The sequence below is a fragment of the Barbus barbus genome (genome assembly GCF_936440315.1).
Source record: "Barbus barbus genome assembly, chromosome: 22".
Classification (NCBI taxonomy): Eukaryota; Metazoa; Chordata; class Actinopteri; order Cypriniformes; family Cyprinidae; genus Barbus; species Barbus barbus.
In genome coordinates, this window is record NC_136750.1 from 18202911 (window position 1) to 18228202 (window position 25292).

The 25292-nt window shown below is 39.0% G+C and overlaps 1 protein-coding gene across 7 annotated transcripts in view; it reads right to left on the reverse strand.

The window, feature by feature from the left end:
- LOC306888502 (myocyte-specific enhancer factor 2A-like) overlaps window positions 1–25292 on the reverse strand; it is an 88904-nt gene that overhangs the window by 44700 nt on the left and 18912 nt on the right. For all 7 annotated transcript variants that reach the window (XM_079446846.1, XM_079446845.1, XM_079446848.1 and 4 more), the window contains 2 exons: window positions 17446–17666; window positions 5239–5442 (listed from right to left, as the gene is read on the reverse strand). In XM_079446846.1, the coding sequence (XP_079302972.1) occupies window positions 5239–5442; window positions 17446–17499 (258 nt within the window). In that variant the 5' untranslated portion in view covers window positions 17500–17666. The remainder of the gene's footprint in view (window positions 1–5238; window positions 5443–17445; window positions 17667–25292) is intronic.

Genomic DNA, 25292 nt, shown 5'->3' on the forward strand with positions numbered 1-25292 from the left:
ATGTACTGTAACAGGCTACCGCTAGCAAGGAGCTAACCATGTCCCTTTAGTGGCTCGCGTTATTTGCTTTCTGTGCCTTTCTGAATACAGACACCAACCCATCCCTGCACTTCACACCCCCTGCACGGCCTGGAACATAACATTTATTGTGTTATTTTCGCTGTTGTCCGCGCTTGTTTATTTACAATACCTGCAGAGCTTCTGATGGTTCGGCCGGCTTAGAACAAGGGCGGGTTTATGCAAATGTTGGGGGCGTAGTGATCCCGACTGTTGCGTCACAGTCGGTGTTATGTTCTGATTCGCCTGTTTTTCAGTGGTCTTTTTTAATCACGAGATTTACATATGAAGGAGAAAACTATGGTGTTTGAGGCTCACTGTATGTCATTTCCATGTACAGAACTTTTATTATTTAAATATGCCAGGGTAAAGACAGTTTTTCATTCTATGGCACCTTTAATAACTTATGCTTTCAAAAAAGGTCAGAGAACTTTGAGGGTCTTCGAAAAGTGAAATGTGTTGGACCATGCTTTTATCCACAATCTCTAGAATAAGGTCCATCATACATGAAAAGTCCTTTCAACTCCACTTTCTTTCACATTCTCCGAGCAACGCAAAAGGTGAGAACAAGGACAAAGTGTGCTAGTGGAGACGCAATACTGTGGAACACCGGTGGTCCTTAAAGACCCCCGCGAGGCGCTGAATGGACATGCTGTAACCTCTGAGGAAACGCTCCATCAATCCTGTGTTGCTACCAGTAAATAAAAGGGCTTGCTTCAGACCCACAGCCTTTGAAAAGGGAGACACAGATGGGATCGCGGCCACTTTTAATCAGACAGAGAAGTGGACAGGATGCACAAAGGGAGATTTCACGCAACACTTCACCTGTCGCCTGGAGTGTTATTGAAGTTGAACCATGGTGCGGCACACACCAAAAGACACATGCACGCGCTTCTTTTTGCTCAGGCGTGGTGATCTCGGTCTAGCACTCCGGTACCGACTGCGGGCCAGACTTGAGACAAAGTCCATAGCGTGAGCCTGGTCGTCACACTGTGCCCCACTCACACATCCATCTGTGGAAAGCAATACATCTGTTCCTCTGACCACACAAGGCCAGGCCTTTTGCTGCAGATGGTGGTGGCAAGTAGGAATGTGACTTTTGATTTGGCTTCTCACATGGAACAGGAATTTATGCTGGTCAATGGAAAAGCAGCAAAGTACTCATTTGTTCTACTGGGCGGAAAAAGGACAAATGAGAAAAAAAATGTGCGATTGTTTGTGTGGCATTTATCACTTTAACACAATCTATTTATTTAGATAAGTGCCTCCATGTGAAACACATTTCACCAGAAGAAAAAGGAACAGGAAATGGAAACGAGAGGTTTAGAGAGTGGTGTATCGATTCTTTAAACGGTTGTTTAACTCTTCACCTTTTTATGACAAGCTTTTGCATAGCAAAAACAAAAAAAGTAAAGGTTCCATAACACTTGATCTGTTAGAAAGCAGTTTCTATAAAGCTGGACAAACAGTTAGGCAGAAAGTTATTTCAGAAACAATACAAGGAGGACGAAATGGATGAAATGTGACCCCGGACCATAAAACCAGTCTTAAGTCGCTGGGGTATATTTGTAGCAATAGCCAAAAATACATTGTATGGGTCAAAATTATCCATTTTCCTTTATGCCAGAAATCATTAGGATATTAAGTAAAGATCATGTTCCATGAAGATATTTTGTCATTTTTCTACCATAAAAATATATATACTTAATTTTTTATTAGTAATATGCATTCCTAAGAACCTTTAAAGGCAATTTTAAAGTATTTAGATTTTTTTGCACCCTCAGATTCCAGATTTTCAAATAGTTGTATCTCGGCCAAATATTGTCCGATCCTAACAAACCATACATCAATGGAAAGCTTATTTATTCGGTTTTCAGATTATGTATAAATATCAATTAAAAAAATATATATACTTATGACTGGTTTTGTGGTCCATGGTCACAAATGGCAATGCTTAATATGGAAAGTCCCACCATTTAGTCAAAACAGTCTTGAAATGTAAAATTTAGTCTAATTAAATTTTTAAATAGTCTTGATTCTCTAGAAAAATCTATAGAACCAACTTTTATAGCCTGTAAAAATTAGGGATGTACCCCTATTAAAAGTCAGGCTAATATTGATATTGAAGTCAATGTTTTTTTTATATTATGGCCAATAACTTATTACTGTAATTAAATTGGTTTAAATGCTACAGTTACATCTGAACATTATTATGTACATAGTATGAAAAATCTATATTTCATTTTCAAAATTTGCTATTAACTTAAGAAATCATTTGTTTTAATTTTAAGCACAAATAACTGGAAATAACTGTGCAATTAAATGTCTAACATTAGCCAATACTAATAAATTATAATAATAAAAAAACTGAGAAAAAACGTTTTCAGCTTTCAGTGTAGCCTGATTGCAAATAAAGTAGCAACCTTAACAAATCTATTTTGTCAAATCTGTTTTAATATGAAAAGTTTTGACGAATTTACCCCCATTGAACTAAACAGCAGCTGAAATTGAGTACCTACATTGCAAAGAGCGTTGCCTAGATGGCCACAGAGTGGCCCGACTTTTCTTAAAAGGGCTTTGGGTTACTTCCTCCTTGTACATGCTGTTTGATTAATAATATCACTATATGGTATCCTCTTTCAGAATGTCACACTGTACAAAATGAGAACACAGGCCTGTGTTTTTACAGATAAAATCAATATTGCTGGGTACTGATATCCTTTGGCTATATCGGTATACTGTACACTCCTGCACAGATCTTTACATGTGTCTCGATGGAGTTATCCTGCCTTCAACCAGAATCAAAGTCAGCAGCACTTCAGATGGAAGTCCAGGGCTGATATCTCTGCTCCTGGTTTCTCCAGCACTAGCCGGGCAGGAAAAGAGAGTGGAGGCTTCAATAGCTTATTTCTGCTTTGCTTCTTCATGGCCACAGAAAGAGAGCTGGCTGTGGGCGATCTCTGCAGCTATGAGTAGATGCTGGCCCACTGAGCAGGGACAAGGCTGCTTTGTTGGGGTCCTTCATGCAATGGGTCAGGCTCCTCCACAGTGGCCGGAGGGCCAACGTGGGAAAAGCGGCAGCTTGCAACCAGCTAGCGTTCCACATCACTAAGCATCAGAAAGAAATCTGCTGACGCCTGGTTGTGTAGATGTACATGTCTCTGCATGTGTTTGTGGGTGTCCTACAAGACACTTACAGGATTTAACTAACCCTTTTTCACTTTAAAAAGACATTGAAAGGCAATCCACAACAGCAAAGATGCTCTTTAGTGCTGCACGAGGATGTTTTGCAACAGAACACAGCGATTTGCCATTCTTTAAAATCACAGAGGGAAAGACATAAAGCCATTGAGAGGGGGCATAGCATCCTCTTTAAAAGCTGTTGTAAAGAGGTAAAGCTGACATGGGGTGGCTGTTACATAAGGGAAGAGTGTGTCCATTCATTTTTAATGCAGGTGAGGGCCCTCTCTGTGCAGGGAAGAGAGCAGATGGGCCACTGATGGAGAGCTCAGGCCTCATGGATGGCTCTGTGCATTCTTCTGCAGCTCTGCCATGCAGGTAATTCACCAGCAGTGTCATCAGCATGAATAAAAGATAACTTGGCCCAGCTGACTTCTTTTATGCAGTTTCAGACTTTTTTTTTTTTTTTTAAGTAAAAGACTTTAAAGGGGTACTTCACCCAAAAATGAAAATTCTGTTACTCAGCCTCATGTCATTCTTGTAGGAGTTTCTTTCTTCTGCAGAACACCGTAAAATGTATGTCAGTGGGGTCCAATATATGACATAAAAAGAAAGAGACATTTTTCAAAATATCTTCTTTTGTGTTCTACAGAAGAGAGAAAGCCATACACTGTATGGAATGACATGAGGGTGAGTAAATAAAGACAGATCTTTCATTTTTATGTGAACTATCCATTTAAATTATTTTACTTAAAAAATGTCTAAAACTGCATAATTATACATAGGATTTTTTAAATTGCACTCAAATTTTACTTTACATTAGAAAATATCTAGTGCGTGAGAATTAATAATATATAAGAACCATGCAGAAAACTGAGAATATTTGAAAGCATAAAAAATATTTATGAATCATAAGCAAATTTGTATGCATATTTGATAAAATCATTCAAAAAAATCTTCTGTCCGTATTACCGATGCCACACTGATATTTTTAATTTCTATTTAGCTAAGGGATCGAGCACTGAAATATCTAAAATGACATCAGAGAGAGGTTTTGAATGCATTCTTGTTCTTTGCTCACTGATTGTCTCGACCTATAAAACTGGAATGCTGCTTTGACGAATGAGGACAGTGCGTGCCTGGCAAATCCTGCTTCCTGTGCACTGAACACTACAGTAGTATGGTTTTGGTTTGCACAGCACTCATACGGCCAGCTGGGATGGCTTTATGATGAGCAAACAATTTTACAAATTGTATAAAGTGAAATTTACACACACTCATTAATTGAGGCAAACATGAATGGTGGAGAAAAAAAGTGCCATGTGCCCAGTTACATGATCTATACCCCTTTGTCAGTTGCGGTACTTAAGTACGTCTGGACTTATCAGCGGCTGCAGACGTCCTGAACCCTATCTAAGCACGGATGAGAAGGAAACTGTTACATGCTGTCCAGACATCAGTTTGTCCCCTGTGGCACTATGGGGCACACATGCTGAACATTGTGCATAGATCATTTCTGAACTTCAACCTAAAACTGACTGCTGAACTAGATATTGACAAAAGGCTAAATATTTTGAGGGAATTACTGTCTCATATTTTGTTACAAAGAGGTAGTCAAATTGTGAAACAAATAGATTGACCCCAAAAAGTATTTGGACTTTGCACATTACATAATAAATTATCACACCATGAGAGTAAATTATGTCATACATTAAAAAAAATAAAAAATCATATTGGGCAAAAGTAAAGCAAAAATGGTTACATGATGTAAAAATATTTCTGAGAAATGCTCGAGCCAAATATACACGAAGACGTCACTTGGTTTGATGTTGTGTTACCTAATTCAATAAGTAAAATTTTTAAAAATGTGATGTCAATGTCCAAAATAGTCCAATTACTTTTTTGGCCATAGTACACCTGAAATTGCATTACAGTAAATGGAAAAATCATTCAATCATTGAAGATTGTTTGTTACAGGAATTAGAAGTAGGCCACACTCACCTCTACAATGTCAGAGTTGGTTCTGCTCTCGTGGGGTTCGTTGTATTCTGTGTACTTAAGCAGGACTTTGTCCATGTCAGTGCTGGCATACTGAAAGAGTTTGTTCGAGCTGTTGAATATGATCAGGGCAATCTCACAGTCACACAATACGCTGAGCTCGTAAGCTTTCTTCATCAAACCAAACTTCCGTTTTGTGAAGGTAACCTGTTAAAAAACAGAGAAAATAAGAATGCTCAGTAAAATGTTAACACAGATACACCACAATATTTGCCTTCTTATTACTATATAGATAGTCAATCAAGATGATCACTAGAGAATACAGAGGAAAATACCACACTGTTCTAGTTCATTAGCCCAACAATTAATAACAATAAAAAAGGAAATCTCATTAATGTTCCATGTTCACAACAAGTTATGCTCTACTGATAACATCTGTGGCAAACCACAGAAAATCATTTTAAATAAAAAAATATATATACTGTATATACAAATCAGGGACTTACAGTCAGTCCAAACAATACTATACACATGTTTTACTATACATTTCCTTGTCATTTGAGATGCAACATAAAGCTTACATAAAAAAATATTGGTAATATGTATGTAACTGTCTATAAATTATTTATTTGCCAACTGACAGTAATATTCTGTAAATCTGTGCCAGGATGGAATTTGGTTGAGTGGATACATAATAGCTTTGGCACCTACTCTCTATTATCATGAATCGTCATTACTGTTGCACATTCTCATTGGTTTGTTGGAATGTGGGTGATTCCATGCACAAGAAAAGCTGTCCGTTAATTGCTCACACAAGTGGAAAAAATGTGCTGTTGCTGCTAGGTCTCGATCACCAAAAATCATATTGTATTTGATGCAAAACTAACATGACTAAATCAAATGGAAAAAAGTCACTCTATATTTTCCTGAATCAAGTTCACTGAAAATATATCTTCTTATATTTGTTGGCCTATACTATAAGCATGTTGAAGGTATACATGTTATTTGGCAACATGCTTGAGCAAACTAATTAAAGTGAAAATTTCTGAGGAGCATATTTGTGGGGAGGCGTAGCACTACATGGTTAAAGAAGTCACCGCTTATTTATATAATATAATATAATAATAGTAATAGTGTTAAAAAAAAGGGACGAATCAAAGTCATTGTTTGATAGGAACTCAAGACATCCCTTTAATAGAAAGTTAACAAATACTCAAACTATAACTTTAAATGACAGATCAAAATTATTGTGGTGGAGACCCTTACAATGGTTTTGGACTGTCTATCGGAATCTGATAAAGTCTAATTGTTTTAGTGGTCTCCATCTATCCTGGGCCATGTTACTGCGAGATAATGAGTCAAGCAGACAGCAGAGCTGCCACACTGATGTCATGGCAGGTCAGACAGAAGGTCAGCGTGAGGAACGCAACAGAGGCTCCACAGCCTGTGCAATCAGCCCATTAGGGAGACAGCGGGCTCCATCACTCCTGCTTGCATCCTCTGACAGCCTCTTCCTGCAGGGCCATCGCTGTAACACGAGCCGGCATATACGCTTCTGCAGGTCGCACATACACGCCCATAACTATCTGACTTTTCTAGAGATGACCAGCCATTATGCACCAAGCTATACGCCTTTCTTTTGATCCTGCTATACAGTGAGCCAAGCCAAGCATGTGTCCTATTATCCATGAGAAGCTCATTCAGGATCCTTCAAAAGCCTGAAAATGAATTATGCATTTGTTCAGCTCTCATGTTTAACAAGTGTTGTACAGCGGAGATAGCAGCAGATTTACTTTCATAATATGGAAGCGTCAGAACGACATCGTGGATGAGCATATGAACACTCAAGATGAGCAGGATGTGTCGTGCACATGGCAAAACTTACAGAGATGCCATGGAAAGCTGTGCCTAGGGCGAAAAGAAGTTGGAGAGCGTATGCATGCAGGGAGAGGGGGAGAGAGAGAGAGCTGTATGATTACTTCCGCCAATTTCACTGACCTACAAAGCAGAGCTGAGCAGATGAGCTGGCTTTGTTCAACTTTAATTGGTCACAGCTTGCAGAAACCCTCATTTCAAATGGTACAATGCAATATAATCCAATGAGCAACACACTATCTCTGAATCCATACTGTTTTCTGTCCAACTGTATAGGTGGAGTGTCACATATTCTGCATTACAGGTGATTACAATGCTTAATTGTGTTTTCAGAAGAACAAAACATTTGGGCACTTGATTTAAGCAATTTATGCATAAAAAGACAGATATATCATGTCATTATAAGGCAATCAAAGAAAAACAAGAATTAGAATAACAGGACAAAACGTACAGTATATACAATATATAAATGTTCAAAAGAAAAAAATAGTTAATAAAAAAAAAAGTATTTGTTGCATTTACTTGATTAAATATAAAATCAGTAATGTGCAAAATACAGTAATATTGTGAAATTTACAATAACTGTTTTCTATTTTACTATATGTTAAACTGTAATTTATTTCTGTCATGGCAAAGCTGAATTTTCAGCATTCATTACTCCAGTCTTCTGTGTCACATGATTCTTCAGAAATCATTCAAATATGCTGACTTTGTGCTAGAGGAACATTTCTTATCATCAATGTTGAAAACAGTTGTATAATTCATAAATGTTGAATAAATAAATGCTGTATAATATTACTGTGGACACTGTGGATTCTCTGATGAAAAAAAGTTTCAAGAACATTTATTTGAAACATACATATATATGCAGTATGTATGCATGCATGTGTATATATACACACATACACACTGTACATTATACAAGCATGCCACACTTCACAAGACTGCTTTTGTGCTTAAAATTCTATGACAGCTACCAAGTAACTGTTGAACCAAATCAAATCTGCACAGGACATATGTTATGTTGATACACATTCATCTAAATCCATTCAACCTCCAATGACATGAGGCAATGACACACAGCAGCTTTCATTATCAATAAACGGGAAGTGAATGGAGTGTGCTGGTGGAGCAGGACTGTATACCTGAGCAGTCCAGGGAGAACAGTAAGTTGAGCTCAGGCAGACAGCAGTGTGAATTCCCAGAGCCACAGAGACCAGCTCCCTCCCAGCTGTCATTATATTCCTCTTGCCTCTATTGCAGAGCAAACACAAGGCAAAGCAGCCTTCAAAATCTCCCTGGACAAGCCTTTTCCAAGTATATAATCATTAAATGCTTCTTCCTACCGTAAATGGCAGATTTAATTGTGCAAAAAGAGATGGGAACCACAGTCCAAATAGGTGGCATAGTTCAGGTTGAAATTGACCTCTGAGGCAGCAGAAGAAAATGTCACCTTTAGTACGGGACAGGCCCTGCTGTAGAGTGTGTGTGGTGACATTGTTCCACTCCATTTCTGTTCAGAGCACTCAGAGTAGTCGCTTGCTGACCCAGAGTAACGATTTATTCCAGCTGCAGTCCAGGACATTGTCACAGACGTATGTAGAAACACATAAAAACATTCACACTCAAACGAGAGCTTTTAACTCATGTTTAACTTCATAACTTATCATAAAAAGAGCAATTACACTCTTTTCAGCCTTGGGCAGCACAATGCACATCTGTGACTGCAGTTATGACAAACGCAGTTGTCATCTGTATGATAAGTACAGTGTGCCAACCACTATGGTATCAGAATGCCACAAATAAGCACTCTAGCTTCAACAAGGGCTTTTGGATGAGTCCCCAAACAACACCCCTAGTCTATCGGGTCACTGCTGAGCCAGTGAAAAGCCACAGAGAGATCTGAGGTCACTGGGGCTTTTTTCCCCACTAGCTCACAGAGAAACACACTCCCGGCTGGGGTGTGACTGATTTCAGACTTTTTGTGTTCCAGTTCTACATTACTGTAATATACTGACCTAGTTATTGTGATTTGAGTTAAGGCTGCACAATTAACTGAAATTAAACCCAAATCTCGATATGGCTTATTGTGATTATCAAATCACAAAAGCTGTGGTTTAATTAAATAAATATACAGTATGCACTGCATTTTTCAGAGTGAAGAGCAGCACTGTGTTCTTTTACACGTGAGCAGCTCGTGTGTTTTCAGTATCTCAGATAGGGCTGGGCGATTTTGCCTAAAAAAAAAATCTTCGATTTTTTAAAGAAAAATTCGAGTTTCGATTCGATTTTCGATTTTTTTTTCCAATGCACTTAAAAAATTACTGCAGGCATCAGATATAGTGTCAAAAGTGCAACTTTATTGCTATGATTGTACTCAAGAGTTAAAATGCGTAGAATCCCAAAACAAAAAATAAATGAGGCTCTGTCATTCAACAATTTCAAGCTTTAACCAAGGTTTAAGCAAAAGTGCAGCAACTTCACAGTAGCTTAAATTTTCTGTTCAAGAAATCAGATAATTACAAATTTTGTAACATATAACATTACAATTAAAAAAAAAAAACTCTTCTCAGTATAGTGTGAATATAAAAAATGAAATATGCCTGTGGCAGACATATAGCCTGCTCAAAGAGTGAACAAATGTAAACTTTTATCTATAACAACAAAACACGTGCTTGTTAGATCTCTGAAACATTGTGCATGCTCATTCTAAACATTTTTTGCAAGAAAGATGAGCCTGTCCACAACCTCTGGCTTAAGGCAGGCCCAGTTGCAGGTAACTATACCCCCACCCACACTAAATACCCTCTCTGAGGGGGCACTAGTGGCTGGAATAAATTGGCAGCATGTCTGTGGCAATATAAAACGTGATCGCCTCTGTAATCGCTTTCCATCGCGCTCCGTTCTTATCATAAGGCACACAGTTTGTAAAGCTCTCAGGAAGTGTAGTTTGCTTTTTAGCAGGTGTGCTAGAGGAGCCGTTTTCGCTACGGAGCCGGCTGCACTTCTCCCATTCTTCGGGATGTTTATTCCTCAGGTGCTGGAAAAGATTTGTTGTACTGCTGCTTCCAGTAGCAACAGCCTTGAAACATATTTTGCAGCAAGGCTTCGTCTGTGTTTCGTCTGCTGCATCAAAACCAAACCAGTTCCAAATTACGGAATTACCTGTGCCTTTCTTTGGAAGTAGTTCTCTGCTACACGCTGCCATGTTGTTTTGACTGTGTTACGCGGGGCGGGGGCTGGCTCATATCGCGCTACAGTAACCCACAAGGACGAAACGCGGAAAAGTCCGAAAAAACTATTGTGGCAAAAAACTCGAGTTTGCAAAATAAAAATCGTTTTAAACTACAAAATCGATAAATCGATTAAATCGATTTTTTGCCCAGCCCTAATCTCAGAGCTGTTCGATTCACAGCAAATGCTGCTCCACACGAACTCATTATGCATCTGCTCTGACTTTGGGTTGTTTATAATGTGCATTTGGGAACGCAACATGCCCCAACATCTTCCCATACTTGTAATGAGAAGTGCTTCTAAACCAGCTGTTGTCAACAAAAGAGAAGCTTTTTCTGCAGTTTTCCACTGAAATAAACACTAATGGTTTCACATTTGAAGAATATTGTTTTGTTATTATTATTATTATTATAATATTGTTTTTTTCTTAACTATTTTACAGTAAAATGTTACACTATATTTCTTATTTTGTTGAATATTTTTATTTTTTAGTTATTTAGACAGCCCTAATATTAGCCATAAATATAATATCAACTGCTATGTTTGGTAATAAAACATATCGGTGAGAATATCCATTCCACAAACAGATTTCGGGATCACTTTAACACAGCACCCAGAGAAACTAAAGTGTGAAGAAGTGATGATATGAGTCATGTTTTGTGCTCCAAACTTCTCTTTGTTCCCTCCAACTTGTGGCAGTTTTTGATAAGGTCATTCTATCCCAGCCATCCAGTAATTATATTAGCATTTCTCATCTAATTGTACAGCAGGAATAAGAACGCTGACCTTTTCACAACTTTTTCAGCATATCAGGTAGTAGCAGGGGTACTAATTCTGCTCTGCCATCTCTTCCATGTTTTATCTCTTACTTTTCTCAGTCTGTCCTCTTTTTGCTGCCAGCGCACTGGGCCGACTCGTATACCACTGGGCATTGTGGCTTCTAAGAATTTCAAGATACACACATCCTCGTTTGCTTTGATTCACTGGTAAGTAAAAAATAAATCCTTGCTCCCATAAAAGAGGAAATGGGCAATATGTGTGGGTGAAAAGTGTTGAGTAATGCATTTACGTGACCAGAATCTTAAGGAATTCCTAGTTGTGGGCCGTGGTGAGACAAAGTAGATCATGAGGAAATGCACCCACGTATTTTAAGCATATGCGGATATGTTTACATCTGGATGTGTTTGTTTCACCCCAGAAAAATGATAAGGTCTGACTTGTCAGTCAAAGACTCCATCACAAGCTGTCCTTAGGGAGGGAAGTCAACAGGAAAAGCAAGCCATGTAGGCCTGTAATGTTCTCTGGCATTGGAGTTGATGCATCTTATATCAAAACAGAGCATGGTAAGGGACCAGGGGTGACATATCATTGAAAGCAGCATGTCAGCTTCAATGATCTCGATAACAAACGGCAGGAGGTCTATTAAGTCCAGAGAAAGTCTCTGCCATAGCACCAGCTGGCAGAGTGACCCAAGCCCCCTGGCTCCAGCTTCCCAGCAAAGAGCACTCAGGCCTGGGAGACAGGCAGCGGTCCCTCCCTCCTGTCCGGCTGGATCAGCTTTCACAGGACGCAGAGGAAGCCCCAGGTCCACAGTTCACTGCTGGGTTCTGAGCATTTGACTACCCAAAGGGCAGGGCCAGCCAGCTGGGACTGAGCCAGTGTAACCTTGTAATTAGACTGATCTCTATGCATTTATCTCTCACCCTCATTCACGACATGACCTTCACCTGTGATAATTGGCCTCTTATATTCTGTTCTAAGTCAGTTATCAAAGCAATTAAGTAAAAACAAGCTAGAAAAAAAAACAGTTTCAAAAGGTACTCTCATGCAATGTGATTCCATAACCCAGTGAGATGTTTCTAAATGTATATAACTTACTTATGCTGCCATCACAAATACTTTTTGGAAAATTTCAAAGCAAAATAGTTTTCACGAAGGAGGCAGACACAGAAAATGTCTATAACAAGCTTGGTGAAATATATATATAATAATAATACATATATTTATAATCATAATTAAATAACATCCAATTGATTTATAATTGACTGATTTACCTGACTGGTTTATAAAAATCTGAAAAAAATCAAAGATGTTATACAAAATGTTGATTATAAATTAATATATAATGAATCGATTAATTAATAAATAAGCGCTCACTGGATTTAGGAAGATAGCTCTTGTTTAGTTTCTTGAATGAACAATGAGGCCAACAGGCTTGACAGGAAAATAAATCAATGACCAGATTCTTTTGGATAGAAAGATCATCTGCATTGCTAAGATTTTTCATTCTCTGTTGTTGATGTTCCGCCACCACGATGAATAACTGAAGGGAGGTGGGTGGAGTTTTCATTGTTCAGAGCATTTCATTGTAGTTGTCATCAAACATGAATTACAGACAGAAAACCACCCACACTATTTCCCCTTACAAACCAACAGCTATACTCTAATGCAGTTAAAACAAAAACAAAACTCCCTTTGCTTCAAATAATCCACTTTAGCTGAAATTACAGCCTATCATTTAAGGATGCCCAATATTAGAAAGGGCACGTTAAGTGAACGCCATCTTTTTTTTCTTCTGAAGCCTTTTTTTCACTTCCTGGTTTCTAAACCATGTTTTCATCATTAAAGAATAATGGTGTTCTCTCAGAACCCTTTAGCAGACAGAGAAGAAGAGTCTGATAAAATGGAAGGATGTGCATCGCTTTTTTCCTAAAAAAAAAAGTAAAAAATAAGAGGGATGAAAAACGAAGAGCGCAAGGCTCGACACTCCTGAACATGTGACGTGCGGAAGCAAAAGTATGCCAAAGCAAGGGCGGGTGACACTCCACCCAGCAGTGAAATCATCAAACTTTTAATGACTTGGGTAATTACCCCTAGTGAGCCTGCTTAATGGCGTACAGCGGACGTCGTTAGGCACAGAGGTCCAAACGCACACACTGGCACACAAATGCAGCTGTGAGAGAGCATGTCGATTGTATGGAAACAAAGCCAAAAGGTACCTGATGAAATCACGAGTGACAAATTTTCTCTCTCGGCTTAACGAGGAGTTTTCCTGTGCGTGCTTTTGCAGAACTCTTCCCTTGAGTCTTTACTCTAGTGTTCATGATAATACTTTCCATCCTCTGTGAATCAAAGAGCTGTCACAACACAATCAGAGCTACAATGGAGTGATGCTGTTTTCACACTGACAGGCAGCACTCATTAGGGTCCTTTGAGACCATCACCGTAATTATAAGTTTTCTACTAGGGGAGTAATTCAAAAGCATGTTACTACCGCTATCACATGAGACAGGTGTACGACATCATCAGGACAAATAATTACAGGCTTGAAGAGCTGTAGAGGAAATCAGAGCTTGTACCGAGTGGACGATGGACAGGTGGAGAGCGAGAGGGAGGGGGGGTTCAGGATCATTCTGTCCTCCTGCGCTATTATGGCAGTCGTCCCCCTTACACAGCTTTGCAATTAGCATGTCAGCCTGAGCTGTTCAGTGAGGCTCACCAAATCCTCTCCTCTTCTTCTTCTCCTTTCGCTGTCATTCCTTCCTCCTCCTACAGGCCACACTTAAGGGGCTTTTGGTGGAAAGCTCCAGAAGGACAGGGCTGCATGCATGACAGGACCTCCAGCTCCTCCATATTTCATAAAGTGTGAACACGCTGCCGAGTGAGAGCAGAGACTCGCGGTCTTCATTCTCATAAAATAATGCATTCATATCTTTTTCTTCCACTGATGGGACTCAATCAATGCTTGAATCGACGTTTGTTGTGTGTTCAGGCTTTTTCCTGGTGAATTTCCTGGCGAATCAATCAAAGAGCTGGATCTGACACTCACCAAGATCTTCCCAACCCCTCGGGGGTGAATAATATCGCAAGATACGTGTACAATGAACATCCCGTGGCTTGCCTCTGAACCTATTGTTTTCACAGATACTGCAATTGCAGACCTCTCGACCCCCGCTACGCTCTCCTAAATAAATCCTTATAAGTCAACAGGCTTTCCAGAGCCCTTCTCATAATGATACAAGATGCCCTTGCTGAAGCCCGTGCTGCGTGCAGTACCGCCACTGTATTTAATTAGGCCACTTAAGGCATTCTCTCATTCTAATGCAATGAATAAAGATAGCTCCCGGCACAGCCGTGCAGATAAGGATTTTAATTGTCTTCTTTCAGCGGGCCCAGTATGCTAATGGCCATCTCCCCAGGGTGAGGAGAGCACCCTAGAGCGAGTAGGAGACTGGGTTCATGCTAGCAAGGGAGAAGAACTTTGTGCGAATGCACGCAAAAGCTCGAATAAAGGGCTTACATCTTTCTCCGTTTGTCTCCAAAAACTCTCTGCTAAGCAAGCAGACCACACTCACGGCTGAGCCTGTGCGCCACTGATAACCGCTCTCTCCAATGAGTGCCGTGAAATTCTGATTCTGACGGACAAGAGCGCTATTAATTAACGTGCGGTGTATTGTCTCTCGTGCTTACGTGTATATGGCAATAACAATGGAGAAAAGAAAAGGTGGTATTGTGATCTGTTTAAAGTTTTGAGCCACAGCCAGTATAAATTCTTAAAGGGGTCACCCAAAAATGATTTACACCCCCTCATGTCCTTCCAAGAATGTATGATTTATTTTTTCAGTGGAACACAAAAAAATATTCTAACGTTGCAATACACGACAAAAGGTAGTCGCGATGAGTAACAGCGGATTCTGTTTTAAAAAGGTATCTATTTCTGCGGCATCGCTGGAACAACGTCATACAAGCTAAATTTGGGTGAACTATCCCATTAAGATCGGTTGAATTTAATACACTGAATCAAATAAACAGCCAATCACAAAGTGATTTTACAGTAACTTTCTCTTCTATTTCGTGATTCTTTCTCCCCTCTCTTGCTTTTTACTTTTTCTTTTATTTTTGCTGATGTTGTAAGCCGGGGCAGATAGTGCAGATGCTGATGTTTCTAGTAGACATCTTCTCTTTGCCTGCCTTCCTATTTGGATCCCACCCAGGACCTGGTGTTATGCTGATAATTGGCCTGTCCTGTAAATTTGAGTTTCTCACTTGGCTGAACTGCTACCTCCACAGTAACTGTCAGAGAGGTGGGAGGAGAGCTGGGGGCAAGGAGGGAGGAGTGCACGGGCTGTTATGTTATCACCCTCAGGAGAGTGAGCAAAACCTCAATTAGCTTTCCGTGAGCATGGCAAGAAAGTTATTTCACCGACAAGACAGCGCAAATCATATTTTGAGCGGGTGTGTGAATGGGTGCATCAAGTCTAGCTGGAGAGACGTGGACTGACGCATACTTTTTTTTATTATCAAATCCTTTAGCATGTCAAATAGAGTGGCTTCCCCTTTCAAACGGACATTAGACATGCCATGTATGTTTGAGCGGAACTGTACGTGCCCCACATCTGTTTTGTATGTGTGTTTTCCCTTCTCTGCAACGACAGCAACCAGACAGGACTGTGTTATGTTATTTATATTTAGCATGAGTAGACAAGGGTGAAGTCCAGTCTGTCTCTGTCGCTGGCCAGATCATTGGCACTTTTCTGAGGAAAGGACAGGAAAATAGAGAGAGAGACAGAAGCAGAAAGAGGAAGTTAGAGAGAGAGAGAAGGGCACAGCGCGTCCCACTGTCCCTCCTTGTAATGAGAGGGTGCCGTGGTGCAGTGGCTGCTCCTAATTACTACCAAGCAGCTGCAAGCACAAACCCACCAGTGTAGAGAGAGAGAGAGAGAGAGAGAGAGAGAGAGGGGGGAAAAAGGGAGAGGCCATAGTCGCCCCACTTCACCCCAGTCACCCCTTGCTCCCAGTCGCTGCCACACTGACTGGCTCGCACCAGCTCTGTCTGCCTCATCAGCTTCTCCGGACCCAAATTGCAGGGTGGTGTGTGGGAGCCGCGTCTGTAAATATGGCTGGAAATGTGTCCCAGTCCCTTTTTATGGCTCTTGCTGTGTGTCTATCCAGGAATGCTGGGACAACATGTTTAGCCAATGAACAGATGGCCCAAACTAAGCAATAATCAAATGGGTCTTTCAGGCCTGTTGTGTTTGCTGTGTACAAAATCATGAAGGCATTCAAGTTCTATTGAATATATCACCATTACTCTTCTAGTTTTCGGTGTTACATGACCCTTCAGAAATCATTCTAATATACTGATTTGCTCAAGAAACATTTGTTTCAAGATTTTATTCAAGATTTTATTTGTCACATACACAATTATACAGAGTATAACCAGCAGTGAAATGTAAGTTATAGTTCTCAGTGGTGTATTGTATCAGTGGTGTAATGTATTGTTATAGTTATCAGTGGTTGTGCAGCTTAACATTTTTGTGGGTACATTTTTTTCAGGATTTGTTAATGAAGAGAAAGTTCTAAAGAACAGCATTTATATAGAAATCTTTTTAAATTTCATTAACATCTTTACTGCCACTTATGAACTATTAAATGCATCATTGCTAAATAAAAGTATTAAATTATTTTCTTTTCTTTATTTTCTTTTTTTAAATCTTACTGACTCCAAACTTTTTGAATAGAAGTGTATGCATCCTCAATTTGACTTTAAGCTATATATTTATTATCAAAAACTAGAAAAATAAATCTATATATAAAAAAATCTAAATTAAAATACAGATATTTTTGTGCACAGACTTTTTCTTTCTCTGGGTTTCAAATTCTCCAAATAAAGGACGCACCAATATTAAAATTCAGGATGATATGGCTGATTATGTTAAATATGTCCAATATTAAAATATTTTTTTTCTAAATAAATCCTATTTTTTTAAAAGCTAAATGTGAATTATAGGAATTGCAATATTATTTTACATAATTAAAAATGGATATTAATTTTGAGTTTTGCTAAAGATTACATTTATCAGTGTTATTAAATTATTAGTGTTATTAAAAAATAACTTTGACAGGAAAGGTAATCTACATAAATGTACAAATAGAGGATACAATAAATTAAAAGTCTATAATATCAATCAATAATCAATTTGGTACCAATATATTATGCATGCCTCATTCCAAATGTCAAAAAATGCTTTTTAGCTAGCATCTCACTAGGTTCCGAGACATACATAGATACTGTGGGCATAAAAGAAGGATGCTACTGACCTGCCGGTTCCTCTCATCCATGATCCGTGTGATCTGTATCTTCTTCCGTCCCATCTTGGCGTCCTGCTTGGTCTCTCTGACACCCCGAGAATATCAGAAAAACACGAGAGTTTGTCCGCCTTCACTCCCCTAGCACATTGTACTCCACTCTTTCTTCTCGAGTCTTTCTCTCTCACTCTCTTTCGTTCTGCGTTTTTTTCTTCAAGTGTCCACACCACGATCTATGAAACAGAATGAGAGAGAGAAAAATAGACAAAAAGAAAGAAAACACGTTAAATTTTTTTTTGCAAAACTCAAAAGAGGAGGTCTGATGCAGATGAAAGTGACTAAATGCAAAGTGTTCCACTGCCTGATACACGCAGGAAGGATATAAGACGGAGACCCACAATGATTTCTTATCTTCACACCTGCTTCACTTCAACAGCTGGAGATCGGCCCACTCACAAGACATTTATTATTAGCCTCAAATTCTAAAACGCTATATAGTGGATCTGTAATTTTTACATTTAGATTACCACTGTTTATCTCTAACACTGACTTAAGGTCATTGCACACGGAGTCAGAACTTTTCGCACGTTACAAAATAAATACGACCTTACGTGTGTCAATTATGTTTACACACTGCTTCCAAAACTTTCGTCTGTCATAAAAACAATTTGGATCAGGTTTGATTTTTTTTCACAAATATGAAAAACCGCATACAAAAATTTCTGACTGTAAATATATTTCTCATATATTAATATATGAGCCATTATTATATTAATAATAATGTTAATATTAATCATATTGGCCAAAGATTTTAAAATTAGACTTTATATTACATTACAGTGAATTTAATGGAATCTTAACAATGCTGTAATGCCTAAATTCACATAAAAATTTTAAAGAATTTAGATTTTTATAATGTAATTGTCAATCAATTCTCTTTCCATACCCAACAAAAACATCTACGCAATCCTATCTGTCAAACGCTCCATCAGAGTTTTCTCTCAGCTGTAGACTCCCTAAAAAAATCTTTAATAAGCATCATAATGGCGTCCCATGGGTGATTGACAGCTACAGTATGTGATAGACAGTTAACTGAATGAAAGTAAGCAGACTAATATGCAAAGACGAAAAACATGTGGATGCTTCCTGCTGACTTCAGGCTTAAAGAGAAGCAAGCCTTAGCAGATAAGCCAATAGGACACCAATAAGCGGGTCATAAAGTCATCTGTCTGGTTTCAGAATGCACACGGTGCATAATGTCTCTTCGGTCATCTCGTCCTGTTTTCTTTACTCGTTTCTCTGCATCTCTCTCTGACACAACCTGGGAAACAAGCACACACACCCTGCTTCTGCACAGCGTCTCAGGAGACAGTAAGCAGGCCTCATTCTCCCTCTCATAACCCCGGCTGCTGCCAGCTCTCACTCCTAAGATGATTAACAGTGCAACCAGTCTCAGGCTGACATTAGTTTAAATCCTCTGGGCCAGATGAGGCAATTCACACGTGAGAGAGAGTGTGGAAGCCAAGTCAAAAAGGTTCAGAGCACAGTTTGCCCCCGGGGAGCCCACGAGTCGCCCCCTCTCCCACTTCTGTCCCTGTCTCCCCTTGCTAACCTGCCCACAAAGAGCCAGCTACCTCTCAGAGGAAGCATTCATCATCTCCGTCCAGCATGAACACAGATGAACACGTAAATAGAAAATGCCTATGTAACCACATCTCACATCTGAGAGACGCTGAGGGAGGGCAGAAACTCTCTCCTCCAGAGAGGCCGAAAGAGCGCCACGCGCTTTGTAGCCGCACAATGCCAGCAAAAAGATGTGGAAGTTGATGACCAGGAGGCTGTGAGTTACCCACAGGAAATAAACACTATAATTACTGGCTGAACAGAAACGGGTGTTTAGGTGTCTGCAGGTCTCTATTAGGAGTGAGATCACGCTGTCTGTCCACAGAAGGAAATTCTGACAACAGGCAGGCAAAATCAGACATTTCCCTATACCGCATCACGCCAGGCCTCTGAGTCCAACACTATTCTTTCTCAGTCACCATGTCCCCCAGCAGGAAGGAAAAACAACTCTTCGTTCGATGTTTGTCCTCACGACATGTGCGCATTGTTTGTTTTGAGTGCCGGGCATATTCAAACTTTCATGATGGAAATGTGTTTAGAAATCCTACAACAATGGACGTTTTTCCAGGGTGATTTGAGTTAGGCTGAAAGAATGCAGAGCGAATATAGAAACTTTGAAATAGAAACTTAAAACGTTCTGTAAAGCTGCTTTGCAACCATTTGTATCGTGAAACGCGCTATACAAATAAACTTGAATTGAATTGACAGAGTATTCATTTAGTATTCATTACTCTTATTAATTTAATCATTTAATTTTAAAGATATACACTATCATTCACAATTTGGGTCTGCTAACATTTTTTTATACAGCAAAAATATTACAATTTAAAATAACTCATTGGCTTATATTTCAGTATATTTTAAAATGTAATTTATTGAATTTTCAGGAGCCATTACTCCAGTCTCAGTGTCACATGGTCCTTCAGAAATCATTCTAATATGCAAATTTTATAATAATTATTCTCATTTTCAATACTGAAAAACCTTCATGATGGAAATGTGTTTACAAAACCTACAACCTTTCTTTTTTTTGGGGGGGGGGGGGATTTGTGCTGGGCTGAAACTATGCTGGATCGACTGCAAATGCATCATATTCTATTCACAGTCGATGAACAACTTTAAACTTGAGTGATTTAAACCAAACGGTTTATTTGTTCGCTTTTTAATCAGTCAAACTGAAATGAAAACATTTGGATTAACCATTCGAAGCTCCTTGATTGAAAATTTACGTGGCTGAAGTTGAGGGCTTTATCTGTGTTTGTTGTGTGCATAACAATGCTGTTCTGCTTATCCAAACACAGCACAACATAATTACATGTATCCAGGCTTGTAGCTCTAAATCATATTTGTGAGCTGTCTCAGAGACTGTGGGTCCAGAAGTGTAATGCATTGTGTCATGACATTTCTGTCAACTTAACAGACATAGACAAGCTATGGGCTGGCAGGCTGGGTGAAGCTCTGAATGACTTGTGTCGCGCACGCCAGAATGGGACTCTATTACCGCACGAGTGTGTTTTGTTGATCTTGAGTCTCTGTTTATTTCTCGGAGACATTCTGGCACGCTGGTGGAGTGGTAATATCTTGTACAGAGATACAGAATGGATGTCATTTGGCCCTGTATCATAAGGCCTGGTTTCACTCAGGTTGTCCATGAGCCTAGACATTTGTTTAGACTATAATGTTAATGTAAAATTACAGAACACATACAATTATATAATTAATTATTTGAATTAATTACAAAGAATTACAAAAAAAGTTAAATATATTGAAGTAAAAAATATGAGGTTGGTAAGATTTTTTGTCTCTTATGTTCATCGATGCTGCGTTTATTTGATCAGAAATGCAGTAAATAACATTTATACTTCAATATACTTTAAAATGAAATTTATTCCTATAAAAGCATAGCTGAAAAATGTTGTGCTGCATTATATTTTTGTCAAAACCATGGTCACGAGATTTTATCTGAGAGCTCTCTAGACGCGCTTAAAAACAAAAACATTAAAAAGGAATGCAAATTTCTAGTTCTTTATAAACACTTGTTCTCCAATTATCTCGCTGTACTGACTGTTTTGTTGATAATATTTTGTACATGGCTTATCTGCTACAGTCATATTTAACTGAAGGCATCTATGTGAATGTATCTGATAGAAACTATGTTTATTTAACACGTTTACAGCAAACAGGAATGTGCACGTGTGCAACCAGCCCTACAGAGTCCAGCTTTCATGACAAACAGGGTGTTTCTTTATTGTCTTCATGAAGAAAAAAGTGCCAAGGGCATGATCATTTAACGCTGTCAATCACAATAATAATGATATATAAACGGCTGCTTAAACCTCATTCCAATGACAACGCTTCTGGCATCCCTCCTCCTCCCTCACTTCACCTTTATTCCCTATAATTAATCTGGTCCAAAAGAGTGTATTACAGCTCAAGTTGAGTCTTGTGTTCAAGCCCCTTCATTCTGGATAGCCAGAAAAAAATGTTTTACCCTTAAATCACTTTTAAACTGCTAGTTTGCCAGAAAATGAAAATGCTTTCATCATGTACTCATTCTGTATGTATTACTTTCTTCTACAGTACACAAAAAAAAATGTTGGGGTACAAACAACAATTGGACCCCATTGACTTTCATTGTATTAATACACATCTTTTGTGCTGAACAGAAAAACACAAACAAATAATTTAGCAATAAAGTTAAATATAGGCTACTATTCAGCATATCTCAAAATAAACCCACTTGCAATATAAAATAATTTATTTAAACCAAATAATGTATTAATATGTACATTTTCAGTAACACTTTAGTATAGGGACCAATTCTCACTATTAACTAGTTGCCTATTGGCATGCATATTATAAACATACTGGCTGTTTATTAGTGCTTATAAAGCACATATTCTGCATCCCTAATCTTATCCAATACCTAAACTTAACAACTACCTTACTAACTATTAATAGTTTATTGAAGCAAAAGTAATTTGTTAATAGCAAGAATTGGACCTTAAATAAATTGTGACTGAATTTTCTTTTCAATTTATCAGTACTGCTTAGATATCAGTGCATACCTATTAAAGATGACATGAAACTTGCATGAAATTGCCATTAACAATTTGTGATTGTGGTCAGTGTGGTATAACACTGTTTACCTCAGATCAACAGAGAAGATACTGTATGTAGTGACCTCACAAAGTAGAAGTCACATCAAAAACGCAGTAAGCAAAAAAAAAAAATCTCCTGTTTGAGCTGGGTTTATAGAAAAGTAGGGTGGAAGCAGTGGGGCTTGCTGGCTGTGGGTGGGATCCACTAAGAGTCTGTTGGATCACTCCAGCGCTCCAGGACACGGGCAGCAGAGCCAGCAGTCCGAATCCACTGCCGATTACATCAGCTCTCCTGAATATTACACACTCTTTCACTGCACGCTATTCAATCCAAAAATGAACCGGAGAGAATGTAAAACTAAGTGAACATTAAGATAACTGACATGTGATGTAATTTCTGGCAACAGTAAAGTTCTTTGATAAAACATGCAATAATATATTCTGAAAAAATGCATTCCAAATCTCTCTCTTGACGCGGTGCACCTTGTCAAAAGTTTATCTTTGATTTAAACCAGTCCAGCAGTTTTGAAAGCTGCTTACCAAACATTTGCAGTCACTATGATCGATAAGCAGGGAATATGTCTCTATAGGAGCAACTGCCAGGGCCTGACATGAAAATCAATAGGAGTACATGACCCACAGAATGTGCACCGCAAAGCCGATCTCTAGTGAGACATGTCCATGTGCTCACTGCGCTGACCCTGACCTTGCTACACACGGATCGTTCACTTGCTCACCAACGAACACAGGTGCACATGCGGTGCGAACACACTCACACACACACACACACTGAAACAGGGGACAAAATTATCTTGTGTAACGTAATATAGGTTTGGTTTGCATGTGAGATATGAACCATGCATTTATCTCACACAGCTTGAGATGTAAAGAGGAGAGGCCCCACATGACATGCTGACACTCCCTTGTCTTATAAACAAGTTAACTCCCATGTCCTTCATACTGCTAGGGAGGATTGTGTATTGTAACTGAGATGATCCCATGATGAGAGGGTCTATATAAATGTAAATGATTGCGCTGTTCGTGCGTGTGCGAGTGGGTGTGAGCGTGTGTGAAAAAAACAAGCCATGTGTTAGTGATAGGCCTCTCGTTCTCTCTCCCTTCGGAACGTGCCAATGTGAGAGTAGGAGGGCTGGTACTGGGGTCAGGCCTTTTCACACTCAATAAAACATGCCCTACTCCCACTGTAATTACCGCACACATACACACACTCACACACCACGTTCCCTCATCTGCCCGCCAAACCTTTACTACCTCACTTTTACACAAACCTATCATTTTGGAGAGTGTTCCTCTAATCCCTTAACTGTATAAACTGGGGTTTCCTGAGCTATATTGAAAACATATCAAGAATATGAGCAACTACGGGCTACAAATAAACTTCCACGTACTGTATATTTATAGAGCTCAACAAGTGTGAAAGTGTTTTCCATTGAAAAAAGTTTTACACATTAAATTATAAGCATGAAAAGTATTAAAAATGTATAAAGTATTTCTAAATGATTTAAAAAAATAAAACAGCCAGATCTGCAACAGAATCGACGTTTTAAAATTAACATTAAAAACAGCAAACATATATATATTAAAATAAAATAAAAACTTTGAATTCTTGTTTCATTTTAAATTTGAACTTTCATTAAAAAATGAACTTTAAAAATAGCAAACATATATTTATTAAAATAAAATAAACTTTGAATCCTTGTTTTATTTTAAATTTGAACTTTCGTTAAAAAATGTAAAAGAAATAGCAAATAAAAAAAATTATACACATACACACACACACAATATAATTTGTTTTTTTATAAAAATGTATTTTTACTTAAAAGTAAAATAAACATTAAACTACACACACACACGTGTATATATATATATATATATATATATATATATATATATACATACACGCACACATACTCAAGCGAGCAAGGAGTAAACTGAATTATTAACAAGTGAATGGCTTCTGACAATATAAATGCAATATCAATAGAAAAAATCCTCCATACCTTACTTCAATGGTGTACAGTGAAACCTAATGACATCACTTGAAAAAGAAGAGAGGGTCACTTTTCTTTTTACTTTTCAGGCAGTGTCCAGAATCTCGGGCACCATCATGACAGCGTCGCTTCCTGTGCACAGCCGCCCTGAAAGCTTAACGTCCCAGAACAAGCCGTGGGCAGAGCGCTCTCCCTACATCCTGCTCCTCAACTTCCTGTTTTTCAAACCCCTTCAGATGACCAATAGCAGCCAGCCAGAGACATTAGAGAAAGAGCTAGACAGGGTGGGAAAGAGAAAGCGAGAGGCAGAGAGAGAGAGAGAGAAGAAAGGGAGAAATAGAAGCCATTGGGACAAGCATCTGCTCTGATCCTTCCCCTTGTTATCTTCCTGTCTGTAGGAGACTAAACAACTACACAAGTCCATCTCCTGTGTATTCTCCCACCATGTTTATTATGTTTACAACCAGGGCCATTTCGCAGGCGACTCCAGCACGCTCTTCCGAGCTCTTGCTCACTTTCTATTCTATAACACCAGGCTTCCCTTTTTTTGGCCTCCACTGATAAGAAGCTCAAACCTTCCCAGCTTACATAACTATGAATCACCATTCGATAACACACCAAAGAAGGATGAAGCCGCAAAGTGGGACAGTAGACCATGTAGAACTTTGAAAAATAAATGACCACACTTACTGATCACAAGCAATCAGCAGATTCCTAACATAAATGGATTTATGTTGCCTCCATTTAGTATGGTCTTGCAGTTGCGGGTCTGGTGGGAAGACTTTTAGGATTCATTTGGACTGAGACGTTGACATAAGAACACAAGGGAGAAGGGGAGGGTGGAGAGCCTGGGCTTTTGTTCTCTGGCTTCTAAGAGGTGGCTGTGTACCTGCAGATGTGGCGGCCCTGGCCTGGATAGGGAGCAGGGTTGCTGGTGTCTGCCTTTGTGAACATGTGCTTATCTTCCTCTCCAGCAGTCCATGGTAAAGCATCCGGCCCGGGCAGCTTTGTCGTTGTTAATGTCTCCCGATGCTAATCTGACAACGCCACTTTCCTCTCTTCCACCTCACACTTTTTTTTCTGCTGTCTTTCTTCCTTGCTTCCTTTCTCTGTGGCTCTCATC